Source organism: Xyrauchen texanus, chromosome 34 (genome assembly GCF_025860055.1).
Source record: "Xyrauchen texanus isolate HMW12.3.18 chromosome 34, RBS_HiC_50CHRs, whole genome shotgun sequence".
Taxonomy (NCBI): Eukaryota; Metazoa; Chordata; class Actinopteri; order Cypriniformes; family Catostomidae; genus Xyrauchen; species Xyrauchen texanus.
This window is the reverse complement of record NC_068309.1, coordinates 22670704-22690777: the sequence shown is the minus strand read 5'-3', so window position 1 is coordinate 22690777 and position 20074 is coordinate 22670704. Positions and strand designations below refer to the sequence as shown.

The window sequence follows — 20074 nt, the reverse complement described above, 5'->3', positions numbered from 1 at the left end:
TGACTTCCTAACTGTATTACTAAATGCGCAGCTTTGCATGTGAGCTCTGAGATTGATATCTAACATATACACTGCTCTCTTGCAGGTCTTTGGTCTGCTCCAAGTTCTTTCCAGAGCTGGAGAGCCGATCACCAGAGGAGCCCCCACTAGAGATTAAAGACCCTCTCCCTGAGAAACTGAGCAACTCTGTGGTAAAAGCACTCCCCTGTTTATCTTTGCTTTTATTTATTTATTTGAAGTTTCTTAAATGTCTGCTCTGTCTTTCTGCAGAAAGAATCTCTTCACTCAGACTTGGTTATGTGCCCTCTTATGGCTATTATCACCTTTGCTATCAGTGCCAGCACAGTCTTCATTGCTCTGCAGGTCAGTATGCCTTAGGATTATTATCCATTGTATCAATAAATCGTGAATGGTGTCATTGAGAAAAACCGATGTTGATCTGATGAAAAACAAGTCCTTCAAATTGAATATGATTTCAACTGTAATCTTATTCATCATAGCTCTCAAATTTGTCATATGTTGAGTTGGGAAGTCCAGTTCATTTTAGTGAATCTGTTCATTTGGATGGTTTGTTTCAATGAACCAGTTTAAAAAAACTATTTAAGTAATCAAAATAAATCTCCAATATTCCCAGAAGTCCCTGTGCTGCCTTTTAAAATATATTTTGCACATTTTCATTTTATGTAAATTTATCTATTCCAGTTTTAATCTGTCTCCCTAATTGAAATCTGTATTGATTCCGTTCCAAATGAATACCTTTTTTTGTTTTTGTAATATGTTCCTGTTTGACCCTTAACAGTCTGTAACAAAAGTCAGTGCAGAATCAGTTTTGGAGTAGAAATAACCATTATTGCTTTGTGAATTGGACATCACTAGTGTTGATTTGCCAGATTTTGGTTTTAGGTTTGTTCTATAGTTTAAATGGTGTTAGTCTTATAAACATTGTTAATCCTCATCTAAAGCATTGTTGACATCTCCCTTAGCCTGCTCTTAGTTTCGTCCTGTACGTCTTGGCTGGTGTGGTAGGGTTCTTTACGCACTACCTCCTACCTCAACTACGCAAACAGCTGCCCTGGTTCTGCTTGGCCCACCCTGTGCTACGCTCCAGAGAGTACAGTCAGTTTGAGGTCCGGGGTGAGTAGACAAACCCACACACACAAAATACTACATTCTCAGTGAGTCTGATGGACTGATCCCTCTCTGTCTCAGATGCTGCTCAACTGATGTGGTTTGAGAAGTTGTACGCTTGGCTGCAGTGTGTGGAGAAATATTTCATCTACCCGGCTGTAGTGCTCAACTCCCTCACCACTGAAGCCCATACTGTCAGCCAAACCCATGATAAACCTGGAGCCTAGTAAGAACATTTACCTCAAAGTCTTGGACTGCAGTAAATGGTGAAATATCCATTTACACTATTTAGTCTTAATCTTTGGTTTTTGAAAATATGTCACAATGTATAGAAGCAGAAATGGACAGTGGTGGTAAATTGATCTCTATTTTTTCTTTAGTGGCCGTGCTCTGTTCATCTCAGTGGCTGGAATGAAGCTTCTCCGTTCATCCTTCTGTGTTCCGTCTCAGCAGTATGTCACTCTGTGCTTCACCGCCCTCTTCTTCCAGTTTGACTACCCACGCTTTTCTCAGACATTCCTCCTGGACTACTACTGCATGTCCATCCTCTTCAGCAAGGTCTGAGTATACATCCACATCCCTCTCAGATATATTTAAGAAATGTCTATGAAAGGGGCCTGGGTAGCTCAGCGAGTATTGACGCTGACTACCACCCGTGGAGTCGTGAGTTCATCCTGGGTGTGCTGAGTGACTTCAGCCAGGTCTCCTAAGCAACCAAATTGGCCCAGTTGCTAGGGAGGGTAGAGCCACATGGGGTAACCTCCTTGTGGTCGTGATTTAGTGGTTCTTGATCTCAATGCGGCACTTGGTAAGTTGTGTGTGGATCGTGGACCGTAGCATGAGCCTCCACATGCTGTGAATCTCCGGGGTGTCATGCACAGCGAGCCACGTGATAAGATTGACTGTGTCAGAAGCGAAGGCAACTGAGACTTGTCCTCCACCACCCGGATTGAGGTGAGTAACTGCGCCACCACGAGGACCAACTAAAGAGTGGAAATCGGGCATTCTAAATTGTGGAGAAAAAGGGGATTTAAAAAGAAGATGGCTGTGAAGTATTCATTTTTTTTATTTGAGTCACCTCTAAAGTATGACTTGGTACATATTTTGTAAAATGTGTTGAATATGTTTACTGAGTAGTTTACCCGAAAATGCCATTGTTGTTTTTCAGTTGCATTTCTTCTAGGTAAACCTGGGATGCGTTAAGCTTCTTGGAGAATTAGCCACAGTTCATTTATCTATTTAGGCTGTCTCAATTACTTCTGTCTCTTCATGTAATCCCAGACTAATTTGATGTTCAGTGGGGGGGCTCTGTGGGGGTCATGGCTTCTGTTCCAGGGCTCCCTGTTCTTCAATTTGCAAAAGCAATGTTTGGGGAGCCTAAAATGTTTATTTCCTATTGACACACTATAGCTGATGATACAAATAACCATCTTAAGACAAATGCTTTTGTGAAACATCTTATGTTCCTAAGACGTTTTCCACAGTACTATATATATATATATATATATATATATATATAATTATTTATTTTTTTTCATTTCTGTGCAGCTGATTTGAGCTCTTTTCCATACAAAAGTTCATAGTGACCACATCTGGCAAGCTCCAAAAAGGACTCAATTCAATACTCAACCAGTACTCTAAACTCAACATCTATATTTCAGCTGCTCTGAAGCCATATCATAACTTTGTTGCAGAAATTGAAGTTCTGGACTGATAATGTTCCCATCTACCAATGCTCTGAAATCTCATTTACATTTGTGCTTTGAATCAAAAGTGGCCCACAAGCACATATTTTAATATTTAAAAGCTGCAACTGAGGGGAAGATTTTCAGTTTCTGTTAGTGGTCTGTTCCTCATACAAAGCAATGATATGGCTGCAGTCTACATGGACCACCTTTTGTGTGGTTGTGTTGTTTGACCATTTTAGAGCTTGGCAGATGTGGTCTTTTTGAAGATTCTTAAATTCTCCTTTTGTGTTCCAAGGACAAAATAACAGCACAAGAATGGGGAAATAAGAAAAAAAAATGCATTTTTGGGTGAACTGTTCCTTTAAATTAGATCAAATCAAATGGATTTGTGAAAAGAATTTGTAGACTGATAATTCTCTCATCTCTCCTGTGTGTTTCAGCTGTGGGATCTGCTTTATAAGCTGCGTTTTGTGCTGACCTACATTGCACCTTGGCAGATCACATGGGGTTCTGCTTTTCACGCCTTTGCTCAACCATTCGCAGTACCCCGTATCCTTTTTCCAGTGTAACTTTCACACAGGCCTGAATGCTGATGTCTTAACTTTACATGGTGTTTGAGATATTTGCTCTGTGGGAGAGAGGTACTGTTTCTTAGAACGCAGCTGTACTTTTGGTTCAGCAACGGGCCACAGTTCACATGTTTCTGCTTCTGCTCCTTTTAGGGTGTTTTCACACTTGGTTTGGTTGCTTGGTATGTACATAAGTTTGTATTAGTTTACTCTGAGAGACAGTATTTTCGTGACGTTAACACGACTGCTATTAGCAGTTGTTTACCACTGTAGGTTGGTAACGACACAGGAGGAGAAGGCACCAAAAATCAGAAGTGTTCCATTTTCTACTTGATTCATGTTTTGGTCCCTTCGGTTTTCCCCAAACCAAAACTTGACATACACAAAACCACAATTGTCTGCCTCAGATTCATTTCTGGCTTTGAGCTGTTGCAAATACAGTTTCTACTGAGACAAGCAGCAATGACAAAAGGTTTATGATATAATAGAAAAATAATACATCATCAATAGCGGTTCATGCTAATTAGTCCTAATTGCTTTCATACCAAACCATACCCCAATTTTACAGCAGAATCATATGCAGTTTACAGCTTCAGAGACAAGTTTAGAAAATTGCTTTCCAACTGATCTCTGTTGTCAAATGAACTTGGACAGGCATTGGGCACCAACAACTTTATTGTGAATGCACAATCCTGCTCTTTTGAGGTGAGGTGTTTTTTGGATATGTCCTTAACTCAGGTTATGCTCTCAGACTCAGCCATGCTGTTTGTGCAAGCTGTGTTCTCAGCTATCTTTTCCACTCCTCTCAACCCTGTGCTGGGCAGCGCAGTCTTCGTCACCTCATACACCCGGCCTGTGAAATTCTGGGAAAGAGACTACAAGTAAGAATTAAGAAATCTTGAGCAGATGTCAGCTTCATTGTTTGTTTTGCTTTTTCTGTTTTGCATTTGAACCCTTAATAACTGTTTTTCTCTAGCACCAAACGAGTGGATCACTCTAACACACGCCTTGCAACACAGCTTGACCGCAACCCTGGTACGTGATCATCAGATTATCTAAGTAATACAGACACTTTACTGGTAAAGGTGTAGTGAACATGAAAATTCTATCACTTACCCTCATTTAACGATTAAGTTGTTTTAAACCTGTATCACATTCTTTCATTCGTGGAACATGAAAGGAGATGTTGGGCAGAATGACAGCCTAAGTCACCATTCACTTTCATTGTATGAAAAATTAAATATGAAAGTGAATGGTGTCTGAGACTGCCATTCCGCTAAACATCTCCTTTTATGTTCCACAGAAGAACTAGGGAGTACAACGGGTCTGTAACAATATGAGTGTGTAAGTTATAACAGCATTGTCATTTTTAGTGAACCTTTAATTACTTTCTACCCTGTTCTGTTTTCTAATTCTCACCTTCCCTCTTTCTTGAACAGGTGCTGATGACAACAACTTGAACTCTATCTTCTATGAGCATTTAACACGCTCTCTACAGCACTCGCTTTGTGGGGACCTGCTGCTGGGCCGCTGGGGAATCTACAGTACAGGGGACTGCTTCATCCTGGCCTCAGACTACCTCAACGCTCTTGTACACATCATTGAGATCGGCAATGGCCTCGTCACTTTCCAGCTCAGAGGCCTTGAGTTCAGGGGTGAGCTGAATGGCAGGGAAGGGAATAAAATGGGGAAAGAGCTCTTTTCAGGCATTGAGCTTTTTGACACCAAGCCCAAATTTTCGACGCAACTTATTGTAGATATATTGTACTGCAATTATTAATTTTTTTGATTTTACTCAAAGGTTAGGTACATTTTTGTAATTTATCAAATCATTTAAAAACATTTCTAAAAATGAGACTAAAGTAAATACGAATCGCTGCTCGTTTCCATCCACTACATCATGCGCATTATATTGAGTGAACCGCCTTGTCATGATAGAGCAGCTGAATTACCTCCTTGCTTTGGGGAGAGTTTTATTTGCAGGATTGGAGCAATTGTGCTTTGTTTTCTAAAAGGCTTCCTGGAGTTGCCACTGAATAAGTGTAATATCTGATATAATGAGAGCTAAAATGGCTGCTATGCCCATACGCCGCCAGCCTCCGCATACTTGGAAGTGCCCGCTCTCAAAGCTGTTCTGGCAAATTGTGAGGACCCACTTTAAAGACCAGCTGTGGGTTAAACATTTCCGAATGTCAGGGGCTATGTTCGAAGAAGTGTGTGTGTGTGTGTGTGTGTGTGTGTGTGTGTAATCACATGCACGAATGGTAAAAACACATCATTGTTTTGTGAATAAACTTACCTTAGTGCGAAACTCTAGAAAATCAACCACCTCCTAGTGCATTATTTTAAGACAATTTAAGTTTATTCTTATATCAGGTGTTTCCATTCAGGATTTCTTATGTGGAATTTCAAAATGCACATAAAAATTATTGGATTGAAACCCAGCTAAGATGCATGAGGGAGATTCAAACTGAATCCACATGCTTGAGTCTGATTCAAGTGTTTGCTGCAGTTTCAATCACAATCTAAGTATGACATTGTGATTTTTATCATGATATATCTAATCGTGACTTATGTGTCACGATATGTATTGTATTATGAGGGCCAGAATTAAGAAATGCTGCTTTAGATAGCCTTAGAATGACTTATCTTTCTCTTCTTTCTTTCATGACCATGTGTGTTTGTTTTATTTTCAGGGACATATTGTCAGCAGAGGGAGGTGGAGGCAATCACTGAAGGGGTGGAGGAAGATGAAGGGTGCTGCTGTTGTGAACCGGGTCATCTCCCCCACATGCTTTCCTTCAACGCAGCATTTGGCCAACGCTGGCTGGCATGGGAGGTGGCTGCCACCAAATATGTGCTGGAGGGCTACAGCATCAGTGACAACAACGCTGCTTCCATGCTTCAAGTGTTTGACCTTCGTAAGATTCTCATCACGTATTATGTCAAGGTAAATTCCTCTCTGCCGAAAATCTATAAAAATACACCAAATTAAACCACAGATGCAGAGCAGTGATCAGAGTCTCTTCACTACAGAGTATCATCTATTATGTAAGCCGGTCACCCAAATTGGAGGAGTGGCTGGCCAATGAGTCAGTGCAGGAAGCATTGCGGCCCTGCCTTAGTCCTTCCTATGTGGACAGCGACCCCACCTTCAGCCTGAACATAGATGAAGACTATGACCACCGAGCATCAGGCATCACTCCCTCCTCCTTCTGCCTGGTTTACCTGGAATGGATCAAATACTGCAACAGCCGCAGACAAACGGTTTGGTCATTTGTCAGATGGCAGCTGTTTATTAATTTGCTGTATGTTAGTGTTGTGGTTGTTCTAATAAGAGACACCCTAACTGCCTGTGTTTATTTTTCTATTGCAGCCGGTCGTGAGTGAAAAAGACTCCCCTCTGGTCACACTCTGTTTTGGGCTGTGTATTCTGGGCCGTCGAGCTCTTGGTACTGCCTCCCATAGCATGTCAGCCAGGTAGGAGTATAAACATCTTAAAGACTACATGAAATCAAAAAGTCTGTTAGCTGTGATGCCATCTATATGTGCACTCCTAACAAATTACACAATGATCTTTTAGCAGATATATTTACATTTGAAATGTACATTTTCTTCTGGCAGAATAGACCAAAAATATTAATGACACATCTCCTTGGATCCCGGCATATCCAAATTTTTGTCCAAAATAATGCTCTAGAACGTCCCCTCCCCCTAAATTGTAAATCGCACCTGCAATAGCAAGTTGCAAATGATAGCCAATAGCCTTTAGTGTACATCAGCCATTAATCAAACTTTGTTTCAATAGAAATAACATCAACACAGGAAAGGAACACCTGAGAAATTAATGCCTCTGTAATAGCTTCAGCTTCTGTACTGCTCTCCAGTATTTTTCCTCATTCTCCATTTTTACCATTCAGCTTGGAACCGTTTCTCTATGGCCTTCACGCTCTGTTCAAGGGTGACTTTCGCGTCACCTCTCCCAGAGACGAGTGGGTTTTTGCAGACATGGATCTGCTGAACAGGGTGGTAGCTCCAGGTGTTCGGATGTCCCTCAAACTGCACCAGGTACAGCTGAGCCATTCATTCATCTCCATTGACAACCTGCTGTAATCAGCTTTCAAGGGCAACATAGTAATAATTTCATAGCTTGCTCTAAAATAGAATTTAGAAGAGGTCTACAATAGTGCACATCACATGTTGTATACAGCAGAAATAGCCTTATGATGCAATCACTTATGTGGTGCTCTTAGTGATTTTACTTGGACTTATAATGATACTTAGCAGCATGGATAAAGCAGCACACATCTAAATAGTTACTGATGTAATTGTAGATATGCACTATTCAAAATAGGGCTGAAACAATTAGTCGACATTATCGACAACGTTGACAATAAAAACATTGTCCACAAAAACTTTCATTGTCGACTATTCGTCTGATTTAATTTAACACAATATGAGATCTTTTGAAATGCTAATAATGACACGGGAGAGCAGCACTTCAGCTCGCACTTGATTGAGGAGAGGAAGAAAGAACAGATCACAGTCCATATGCACTCTAAATTTTCCAAACAGATTAAGGTGATTTAGATCGCAGAGTATTATAATACAAAAATGCTAAATAAGTAAATGCAGAAGCAGTGTCTTTGTGAAATAAAGCGGAGCCGTACCTGGTGTTCCACTTGAGCAAAACTAGCTTGTCAGAGCGTCTAAAAAGGAAACCCTGTGCTGTTATATACTGTATTTAATGCATCCTTTATTCAAGTTAAAATAATAAAGAAGCGGGCTGTATAAATAAGCACAATCTCTAAAACTGACCTTTGTCTTTGCGGTCAGAGCTGCTTATATGAGTTGCGTGAAAAACAACCCGAGAGAGTTTCAAACTTCTGGCTAATACACTGTCTTGTACGGAGATGCTCATCACTGGCAAATGCTTGCTGCAGCTAGATTTTGTTTATAGCATAGTGAATTATAATACGAGTGTCACGGTGTGTATCTTATGGTGAAGCAAATCGGCGATAGGCAGCTCTATAAAGAAGAAATAGTTTGTTTTTGTGAGTTAAAGATGGATCAAAATCAAGTGAACAAAAAGGTGAAAGGGTGTAGTATTAGCCCATTATACAGTGCAAACTTTTTTGGTCTGTCCAAAATCTAAAATATCTAAAATTCCTTTTGTGTATTTACTTTATCAGCTATACTGCAGAAGAAAAATTGTTATTAGAGAATTTTGAATATAATATTTAATTGCAATATTTTAATATTTTAAAATATCGAAAAATCCTTAAAACAAGATCATTTACCCGAGAAGCAAAATATAAGATATTTAGACTTGCTTTTTGAGCAAATATCTTGAATATGAGTATATTTTTCTTTACTTCACTGGCAGAAGTTTTAATAAGTGGAAAAAATAAAATTTATATTTTTAGATACATTCTCTTAAAGCACATCTAAATATCTTATATGTTGCTTCTCAAGTAAATGTATCTTGTTAAGGATTTTTAGATAATGTTAAATGGAAAACGATACAAAAAAAATATAATAAAAAAAAAAAAAAAATAGGATTTCTTGCAGTGAAATTTTTAATTAAACAATAAAAATCCAAGAAGTTTTTTCCTTTATTTCAATGAATGTCATTTAGAGGTATATTTAAAAGACGATTTTGTCCTCTTTATTGTTAGTAAGAATGTTTAAAACAACCTTTTAAGTCAGGCACAAGCTGAATATTCGGTTAAGAGCTAATGATAAATCTTTGCAATAATCACCTGAATAGTCGAATAATCGTTAGATTAATTGATTATAAAAATGTCCCCTGCAGGATCACTTCACCTCTCCTGATGAGTATGAGGATCCAGTGGTTCTGTATGATGCCATCACGGCTAATGAGGAGAAGATGCTGATCTCTCATGAGGGTGACCCTGTGTGGCGCAGTGCCATCCTGGCCAACATGCCTTCTCTGCTGGCTCTCCGCCACATCATGGATGATGGCAGTGATGAGTACAAGATCATCATGTTGAACAAACGCTTCCTAAGCTTCAGAGTCATCAAGGTACTTTGCTACTGCAGTCTGTATACACGCATATCAGAAAACAGCCATACTTAAAGGCCTAAGTCACCCAAAAATTTTAATTCTCATTATTTACTCGTCCTCATGCCAACCCAGATGTATATGGCTTTCTTTCTTCTGCAGAACACCTTCAATTTTTGAGAATGTCTCAGCTTTGTAGGTTCATACAATGCAAGAGAATGGTGATCAGGCTTTTGAAGCACCAAAAAGCAGATAAAGTCAGAATGAACATAATCCATCAGACTCGAGTGGTTTAATCAATGTCTTCTGAAGCAATCCAGTTGGTTTTGGGTGAGAAAAGGCCAAAATGTAACTCCTTTTTCACTGTACACCTTGACAGCGTTCTCCTTGGTTATCATGATTTCAAGTGTGATTACACTTTCTGTAGCTCCATCTGGATCATTTTAGAAGACATGGATTAAACCACTTGAGTGATGGATTGTTTATGTTGACTTTTATCTCCTTTTTTGGAGCTTCAAAGGCCTGATCACCATTCACTTGCATTATGTGGACCTACAGAGCTGAGATATTCTTCTAAAAATCTTTGTTTGTGTTCAGAAGAAGAAAGTAAGTTAGACACATCTTAGATGGCATGAGGGTGAGTAAATGATGAGAGAATTTTCATTTTTGGGTGAACTTTCGCTTTTATTAGCATACACCACTGTAGTCTTGCGTAACCAGACTTTTGACTGTGCATAAAGTCTGGTCCACACTACATCCTATTCTGGCCAGCCCACTTATACAGATTATAAAAAGTCTTGAATGGTATAGAAATGTCTTAATTATCTTTTGAAGATGTCTTAATGTTGAGGCCGAAAAGACAGGAATCACAATATGGCCTAATGTGATTTCAATAAATAAATATTTAGTCTGTGCACTACGTGCTTCAAAGTGAACGCAACGCTGTTTTTGCACATACTACAAGCTCCCAGTAAGCTTGTGATATTGTGTTTCCAGCCGTTTCAGAGTGATTCACAATCAGTGAGTGCAGGTAATTTATGACAAGTGTTCGCTGATGATCTGCTTTTGACGAATAACTGTTTGTTTATTTTATAGTGGTTTTATTGTGATACATTATAGATGATTGTAAGAGTGCATATTTTGTTTCCTATGTCAGTTTGTGTAAGCAGCTGGAAGCATAGATAAATGTGTATTTTGGGCTTGTTTAAAGTTAAAAGTCCTGCATTATGCACCAAATTGAGATTTTATTTCCTTTTTTTTTTCTCTGCACAATAAAGTGCATATGGGATTTCATTAAATTTGGACAACTAAAAAACCGTGTCGATTTATGGGTTATCGCCTTTCCTCCAACACCTTATGGACCCTTTTCGCACATTTGCGAAGCAGAATTCGTTATAGTTGAGTGGCGGTGAATGGGGGACCCCAGTAAATTTGCTTAACCGTTTGCTTCAACAGCAAAAGAAAAATAATCAACAGAAAGAAGATAAAAATATACAGTGCTGGATAACAGCAGTAAGAGAGAAACAAGCGGCTGTGATGGAGATAGTCACTCCATCAGCGGCTGTGATAGAAGCCTCATCACAGCTGTTTTAACTGTATTGTATTATCCTGGAATAAGTTCTAAATAAATCTAAGTACAATGCTATAAATTTTTACTAAATGTTTTTAAAATCGAAAATTAAGTTAACAATTACGTTGTTAAAGGCGACAGAAACGACTCATAACAGTTTTGTGAAAAGGGTCTATTATTGGTATCAGCAAAATCCAACAAAAAAAATTGTTGACCTCTAATTTGTATGTATTGATAAACTGGTACATAAACCAATTTTGGTTGGGTATTCATTTACGGTATTCATTTTATTAGCTTAGGTCTTTAAAATGGTTTTAAAGCCTTAAATTTGATTTTAAAAACTTTGCAGCAACCCTGCATACTGACATTGCTTTAACTAGTCTCTGCTGCCCCCTACAGGTGAACCGAGAGTGTGTGCGTGGGCTATGGGCTGGGCAGCAGCAGGAGCTGGTCTTCCTCCGAAACCGGAACCCTGAGCGTGGCAGCATCCAGAATGCCAAGCAAGCCTTGAGGAACATGATTAACTCGTCTTGCGACCAGCCCATCGGGTACCCCATCTACGTGTCCCCCCTCACCACCTCTTACGCCGGGGCCCATGCCCAGCTGCGCTCAGTCTGCGGAGGTCCCATCAGCCCCCGCAACATTTATATTTGGTTCATCAGCAGCTGGGACAGGTTGGATGTGGTGCACACACACACACACACACACACAATGTAGCTGGTATTCCTATCCTTACCTTTATTGTTAAAGGGATATTTTGCCTCAAAAAATTAATTGTCATTTATTCATCCCTTTGTCATTTCAAATCTTTTGTGAAACACAAAAAGGAGAATTTAAGAATGCTAATGCTGTTCTTTATCCATACAATGATAGTGATGGGTAACTTGAGGCTGTGCCAAACAATATGCCTAACATCTTCCTTTGTGTTCCACAAAAGAAAGTCATAGAGGCTTAAAACAACATGATCGTGAACAAATGTTGACAGAATGGAGTTTGTTTTTTGGTGAACTATAACTCAAGTACATTTTGTGTGCTAACTGACTAGATCAGTGGTTCTCAACCCTGTTCCTGGAGCTTACAACACTTACAACACATTTTTAGGCTTTGGGTTTAGTGTGTTTGATATATGCTCTCTGATCTCTTCAGGCTTCAGAAGGGTTGTGGTGCCGGCTGTAATAGTGGGGGTAATATTGAGGATTCAGACTGTGGGGGCGGCTCTACCTCCATCACTAACAACCCTGCAGTTCATCTTCCCCAGAGCACAGTGCCCAGCATCCCTCTGCCTCATCCCACAACTGTACAGCCCTCAATGGGTAAGACACCTGTTCCTTTAGTACTGTCAATGTGTCACAATCCACCTCCAATTAAAATTGCAATAATGTGTCAAAGCTCTGAGTTTCAGACTGTTTTTGTTCTTTCTCAAGGGACTGACAACCCCGTTGGACCATCTTGGCCTTTGCATCCCCAGCCTCTTCCACTTGCCCTGCTTAGCCAATCAGAGGGCAGGATGGATGCAGGGCTTGTTAGCTCCTTGCAGCGTACCACTTCCATCCATGGGCTTTTGGGAGGGCCACTATCTAGCTCCCAGCTGTCTTTCAGTGGCTCAGTGGCCCTACCACCTGCAGACCGCTTTTGCCCCAGTAGCCTGCAGGACAGCTGTGGCCACAGGGTGTCTCAGAGGGGCCTGAGCTTAGGTCATGGCAGCGGGCTGCCCTATGAAGCCCTGTACACTAAATGGAGTATATCAGGAAGGAAGGGATTCAACGGACCTGCTGCAATGGATGGGGACAGTTCAGCATCACAGAACATGCGCACAAAGGTTAGGACACATGCTTACAATCCAGCTATTACTGATCTGTATTGATATAATGTACTTAAAGGGGTAGTTCAGTTATATATGTAGTCATAATTTACTTGCCCTCATGTTGTTCCAAACTCATATGCCTTTTCTGCATGGAACACAAAAGATGTTAGGCAGACAAACTGTCACGGGCAATCAGAGAGGCAAAGCGCGCACACGCCCAGAGAATCCACAGTCACTTCCAGGACAGCGGTGACATGCGGCGCATGTGGCAGGGCATCCAGGCCATCACCAACTACAGGGCAACATCAGTTGCCTGTGACAAAGATGCCTCCCTTCCAGATGCGCTGAACGACTTCTATGCTCGGTTTGAAGTGCAGAAAGACGTGGTGGCGAGGAAGACCACCCCTCCTCCCAACGACCAGGTGCTCTGTCTTAACCACGGCAGATGTGAGGAAAACTCTATGTAGAGTCAACCCACGGAAGGCAGCTGGACCAGACAACATTCCTGACAGAGTGCTCAGAGGATGTGCAGACCAGCTAGCAGATGTTCTTACCGACATCTTCAACATCTCTCTGAGCAGCGCCGTCGTTCCAACGTGCTTCAAGGCCACCACCATCATCCCCATGCCAAAGAAGTCTTCAGGGTTCTGCCTCAACGACTACCGTCCCGTCGCACTTACACCCATCATCATGAAGTGCTTCGAGAGGCTCGTCATGAGGCACATTAAGACCCAGCTGCCCCCTCACTAGACCCACTACAGTTTGCGTATCGTCCAAACCGTTCAACGGACGATGCCATCGCCACAACCCTCCATCTGGCCCTCACCCACCTAGACAATAAGGACTCATACGTTCGAATGCTGTTCATAGATTTCAGCTCAGCATTCAACACAATCATTCCCCAGCACCTGATTGGAAAGCTGAACCTGCTGGGCCTGGACACCTCCCTCTGCAACTGGATCCTGGACTTCCTGACTGGGAGACCTCAGTCAGTCCGGATTGGGAACAGCATCTCCACCACCACCACCACACTGAGCACTGGGGCCCCCCCAGGGCTGTGTGCTCAGTCCACTGCTGTTCACTCTGCTGACTCACGACTGTGCAGCAATGCACAGCTCGAACCACATCGTCAAGTTCGCCTATGACACGACCGTGGTGGGTCTCATCAGCAAGAACGACGACTCAGCATACAGAGAGGAGGTGCAGCGGCTGACGAACTGGTGTAGAGCCAACAACCTGTCCCTGAATGTCGACAAAACAAAAGAGATGGTTGTTGACTTTAGGAGAGCACAAGGTGAACATACTCCGCTGAACATCGACGGCTCCTCTGTGGAGATCGTCAAGAGCACCAAATTCCTCGGTGTTCACCTGGCGGAGAACCTCACCTGGTCCCTCAACACCAGCTCTATCACCAAGAAAGCCCAGCAGCTTCTCTACTTTCTTCGAAAGGCTGAGGAAAGCACATCTCCCACCCCCCATCCTCACTACATTCTATAGAGGGACTATTGAGAGCATCCTGAGCAGCTGCATCACTGCCTGGTTTGGGACTTGCACCGTTTCGGACCGCAAAGCCAGGCAGAGGATAGTGAGGACAGCTGAGAAGATCATTGGGGTCTCTCTTCCCTCCATCAAAGACATTTACAAAAAACACTGTATCCGCAAAGCAACCAGCATTGTGGACGACCCCACACACCCCTCACACAAACTCTTTACCCTCCTGCCGTCTGGCAAGAGGTACCGAAGCATTCTGTGTGCCAGACTGTGTAACAGCTTCTTCCCCCAAGCCATCAGACTTCTCAATACTCAGAGACTGGTTTGACACACACACACACACACACGTGTCCTGAGTTGCACTTTAATTACAGTCACTTTATAACTGTCTGCTACCTCAATAACTGCTATGTGCATAGAACACTATCTCATAGTATGTTATGTGTTCGTTTTTAGAAACTGTCATCTTTTTGCACTACTGAGTACTGGTCGGCGCTGCACTGTGTCTATTGTCCTGTTCATTGTCAGTAATTTGTTGTACTGTCCCGTACTTTGCACATGTTTGCACGTGCACTTTATATAGGTATATATAGGTATTTTATATAAGTATTTTATTTCGTTGTGTTGTCTCATGTGGTCCTGTGTTGGTCCTTTGTTGTTTTTATGTAGCACCATGGTCCTGGAGGAACGTTGTCTCATTTTGCTGTGTACTGTACTAACTGTATATGGTTGAAACGACAATAAAAACCACTTGACTTGAGAATGTTAACCTCTGTCACCATTCACTTTCATTGTTTGGAAAAAAGATGCAGTGAAATTAATAATAATTTATACATGACTGGTTCTAGTCACTAATTTTGTGCTTTTATTTTCTCTTTTCATAGCCTACACTGCCTGTCCTCCCCTCTGATGTCAGCCCAACCCTGGATCCAATAGGAGCTGGTTTACACTCAGAGACTACTCCCCTTACATCAGACTCTCCCAGTGCACGGGATATGTCTACAGAACTGCCTTTACTTGAGCACCTACGCTGAGCCTGCACAGAGACTAACCTGCATAGCAAGACTAGTACAGCTGGGATCAGCCCATGGTCATCCTAGCCAACCTCTCTTTGACCAGATGGAGAGAGCTGGAAGGAATTCCCCAGTACAGAGTCTAGCTGACCTTCTCAATGTCTTTTAGGATGAAAGCATCTTCAGTTCTGGATATTTTTGGATGTTTCTTGCAAATCTTCTGATATGGAAGCACACCAGAAAAGAGTGCCGCGTATGTTCCTTTTGCATTTGTGCCCCGGTAAGGTATACCAAGTAATAAACTTTTGTCTCCTTGGACAGAGCTTTTCCAAAGCTTCTTTGGCTGCTGTTTTGGCCTCCAGGCTTCTAAGCCAAAAATAGTGGCCAGTAAGTGCAATCTGAATGGATTTCCTTTATTTTTCTTCTTGAAATTGAGGGTCAGGTCATTCAAATCAGTGCAAATCCGTGACCTGTACACCCACCAGCAGTAACAAAAGAGAACTCTCCTCTGTAGCAGCCTTAAATGTACCCAAGCTTCTGTCTTTCCCCTCATGCATCCAGTCCATATATGTTGCTAAAGCCTTAAGATGACCAAAAGTTGGGCATCGGCTGACTTGTGCAAAGGATTTCTCTTAATTTAAGCCAAGAGTTGAGGCTTATCACCACATCTCAGCCACTGTCCTTTCAAGACCAAAGGACTTGACTCCCCCTCACTGAGCCTGCAGTTCATAGCTCACAAATTCCACAAAGACATTCGATTAGAGTTCAGCTTCAACAGTCCATCAGATAGCTTGTCAGTGTTGGGGTAAAGTGTAGAAGAATTCATCAGCACAGAAGTGGTCATCAAATGCTGGTTGGCCACCAAATTGTCTTTTAATAATTTTTTACAGAAATTATCTTTTCTTTGGCCTGGATGAGGGTATTTATTTATTTCTTTATCTCATAATTCATCACCCAAAATGACAACTTTCTATTCTGTTCCCAGCTACTCCCAAGCAAATGAGCTCTGAACATGGTATAGTGTGGAAGCGCACATGAGGGCTTCCTGGCCTCCTGCTTTCCTGCTGCTGTGAGCACCTGCAATGTGTCCCCCTCTACTGCAATACTACTGCTACTGCAGCACCCCCTCTACTACTAATAGAACTAACCAAATTACTGCTCCTTTTGACTTCTAAACTCCAGCTCTTCTAGTTGGAAGAGTTTGAGGGGGGAAAACAATAATATACTGATTATAAAGACAGAGATAACATATTTATTTGATTCCTGGTCTCAAATGGAGATAGAGTGGCTGGGTTTGTTGATTGTCATGTGCTGACACTAGTTGGACGTGTACTGAGATGATGCTCTGATTTCAAATGTACCCTCTGCCCAACCCCCTTTTTCTTGAAACCACCTGATGTAATGAGTTTATTCGGTGTCTATTTTCCTCTTATTTTGCATGTAATACAAAAGTTAGACGTCATGGGCGAACAAATCTCTGATGTGTACTGCCGCTAAAACAAACATATCAAATCCTTCAGTCAAACAATGTACGACTGGTATCATGCCTGGAATAGCTACACTGTATCTATTTAAAAGAGCTTGACATATCCCATGAGCTGTTTTAAAGGTTTTCAGATTCAGAGGTGGTATGTAAATCAGGGATGGTTCTTCCAAAAATGAAAGTTTCTGTAATTTACTCAACCTCATGTCATTCCTAACCTTTTAGACTTTTTGAAACCCAAAAAGAGAGGGTTCAGTCACCATTTACTTCCATTACATGGCAGAAAAAGGTGCAAAGAAAGAAAGTGAATTGTGACTGAAGATGACATTTTGCCTAATGTCAGTGTTGTTCCACAGAAGATAGTCATACAGGTTTGGAACAACATGAATGTCCATAAATTATGACAATTTTGGGTAAACTGTCCCTGTAGAACTCTTTTGTGATGGCCAAGCTGTACTCTTAACTGGCTTTTGGCTTGTACATTGGTATGGTTTGAGAGTCAGTAAATGGGGGGCCTCCATGGGAAAATGGTGCCTTAGAATTTGTCAGTGTTCAGGTAGAAAAGGATTAAAGAACTTAATCATGAGCTGTTTGTGGTTGAATTAACACTGGTGCCAGTAGGTTCTCGTCTGCAATTTGGGTTTCTGATTGCAATCGTCATAATGATTGTTTCATGTAAAAAAAAAACAAATCCTGATCAGCCCAATTACACTAATTTTCTAATGCTGAATCTGATTAAAATAGATGTAATCCTGCCTGATACACATGAAGAGACATATTTGTGATTTAGTCTGATGAGTGTGTACTGTTGGCACTCCTTCCCGCTCCCACTCAAATAATCATGTTCATTTATTCATGCTCTCATGTAAACCATTGATTTTGAATACATTTATAACACTGCAAATATAGAGTTGGCCTTTCAGCCTCACACACAGACTAATATTACAAGTTGTTTGAACACTAGACAAGAGGTCTGCTTAACCTAGTCTTTTCTCCAATCTCTGCACTCTTTCTAGGCTATTTCAGATTTTAACTGTCCACTTCTCTCCAGCCACACACACATGGGACCTTTTCCATTAGACTTTGAACTGCTAGGGAGTGCTTGGCTTGAGTGAGGACTGGGCAGAGGCTGACTGACAATCTGTTTTTTTTTCATCAGGACCATTTCTTTGGGCGTCATTTCTTATATTTAGGGGTATTTTTCCAAAGCTACAGGGTGTACTTTTCTTACTGGGAGAAAGCACAAGTTACTGGATCATCTTGGGTGTTGGTGATTTAAAGGGATCTAACCAATCTCTGCCATATATGTACATCATTATTTGTGTGTGTGTATATTTTTTCAATGGAAGACACTACTTTGGGTCTTAGGGGAGACATGCTTCAGTGTATCTGCTTGCGGAGAGGTCTGGCACTCAACATAGAATCATGAAGTTTGGGGAATAAATCAGTTAATACTGCTTTTGCACAACTATTGTAAAATAGTACACATCCTTTTTTTTATTATTTTTATTTTTAAATCTTATATTTAAAAACCTATTCAAAGTTATGTACAGTTTTTTTATGACTTTTTTTTTCTTCTATTTAAATTAAAGCTTTTTTGTGTCATTGTTTGCTAAACAATTTGAATGTGTTTGGTCTTTATTTCACATATTATGTTAAAGACTGAAATCAATGTTTATATGGAGACCAACTGGTCCTCAGTATTTTCTGTGAAATACAGATAGGCCTGTAATACTATTTTGTCATGGAAACTGGAGTTTTAGTTATTCAGGGAAAGACGGTCATACTTTGAGTTGGGGGACAAAGCAGGGAAGCTTTTGGCTAGAAATATAAAGAAGAGAGAGTCTTTTTCTACCATTCCCTCAGTGAAATCTGCTGGTGGTGAAATTTTTACCTTGGCCATTGATATTAATAATACATTTAAAGAGTTCTATCTTGATCTTTATTGTTCCATGTCTTCATCTATGGACATGACGGCATGTGAGGAGCAGACGTGTGAGTGACAGCTCTGCACACTTTACTGTTTTTTAATTATTTTTGTGTTATAATTTGTGAGATTTTATACACCCTCCTACATATTTTCTCTCTGAAGACAATTTGTCAAAAAATTCAAAATCCTCGAGCTCTGGAGATATTAAAAGGCAGTTACATGCTTGTGGAGCGGAGGGGGGCAGGGCCGGGCTAGAATGTTGCACGCCCGGTCCTCAATTGGCCTGATGGGGCGCGTGAGGGATAAAGGCGGCCGGTGACGACGGTTCGAGAGAGAGAGTGAGTCTGACACCAGAAGCCTGCTGTGTGCTTCAGTTACATAAAGTTTGAGAGACTACCTGTCTATATAAGTGCTGTATTCATTGTTAAAAAATGCCTCACCTTTGAGCCTGGCCTCACGTGTCATTCTTTGGAGGAAACTGTCACACTGGTGCTAAAAACACGGGAAAAATAGAAAAGTTGTCCAAGCATGAAGAAGGGTCGCCCCGTAGAGTCCTCCCAGCTGGCGGAGGTCCTCCAGTCCCTCGCGAGATCATGCGGGCTCATGCAGAAGACCGGCACGCCATCCGGAGTCTCCTCAGCTAGGAGGCCGCGTCGGCCATAGCCGCGACCACGGACACCCGCTGCCCCCACCCACATTACAGAAGATTGGGGCGGCAGATGATCATGAGGCGTTCCTTGACCTGTTCGAGCACACTCGCATGAACAATGGGCACCCCGCCTGGTTCCTATCTTGTCCGGGGAAGCTCAACTCGCGGCTCAACAACTGCCGGCAACGAACCTCCTGGCCTATACAGACCTAAGGAGGGCCATCTTGCAACGGGTCGGTCGGAGCTGAAGCGAATCACCAGCTCTTCCGGGGTATGAAGTTGGAAAAGTCTGATCGCCCGTTTGCATTTGCCCAACCGCTCCGGGACGCCTGTCGGAGGTGGCTGCTCGTGGGGTACCGCGACATCGAAGGAATTATCGATCAGGTGGTACTGGAACAATTTGTCCAACGATTGCCCTGGAGAATCGCAGAGTGGGTCCAGTGCCACCGCCCGGCGTCGCTGGAGATAGCTGTTCGTCTTGCGGAGGACCATATGGTGGCGATTCCGAGGGCTTATGAGCCCTCCCTCCCTCTCTCTCTCTCTCTCTCTCTCTCTCTCGAACCATCGTCACCGGCCGCCTTTATCCCTTGCGCGCCCCATCAGGCCGATTGGGGACCGGGCGTGCAACATTCTAGCCCTGCCCCCCTCCGCTCCACAGTGCTCAAGCTGATACCTCTGACGGGCCTGTGGACCAGGGAGTCGATTTGAATAATGTGACCAGGGA

At 42.0% G+C, this 20074-nt stretch overlaps 1 protein-coding gene across 2 annotated transcripts in view; it reads left to right on the top strand.

Moving 5' to 3' along the window:
• The window catches only part of LOC127627928 (pecanex-like protein 1), a 34220-nt gene extending 15842 nt beyond the window's left edge, over positions 1-18378 (top strand). For both annotated transcript variants that reach the window (XM_052104546.1, XM_052104545.1), the window contains exons 16-33: positions 86-191; positions 271-363; positions 984-1134; positions 1210-1354; positions 1509-1686; positions 3257-3365; positions 4137-4266; positions 4362-4420; positions 4825-5040; positions 6082-6335; positions 6422-6652; positions 6762-6865; positions 7306-7453; positions 9201-9431; positions 11380-11654; positions 12127-12293; positions 12405-12799; positions 15160-18378. In XM_052104546.1, coding sequence (XP_051960506.1) covers positions 86-191; positions 271-363; positions 984-1134; positions 1210-1354; positions 1509-1686; positions 3257-3365; positions 4137-4266; positions 4362-4420; positions 4825-5040; positions 6082-6335; positions 6422-6652; positions 6762-6865; positions 7306-7453; positions 9201-9431; positions 11380-11654; positions 12127-12293; positions 12405-12799; positions 15160-15309 — 3142 coding nt within the window. In that variant the 3' untranslated portion in view covers positions 15310-18378. The remainder of the gene's footprint in view (positions 1-85; positions 192-270; positions 364-983; positions 1135-1209; positions 1355-1508; positions 1687-3256; positions 3366-4136; positions 4267-4361; positions 4421-4824; positions 5041-6081; positions 6336-6421; positions 6653-6761; positions 6866-7305; positions 7454-9200; positions 9432-11379; positions 11655-12126; positions 12294-12404; positions 12800-15159) is intronic.
• The last annotated feature ends 1696 nt before the right edge of the window (positions 18379-20074 follow it).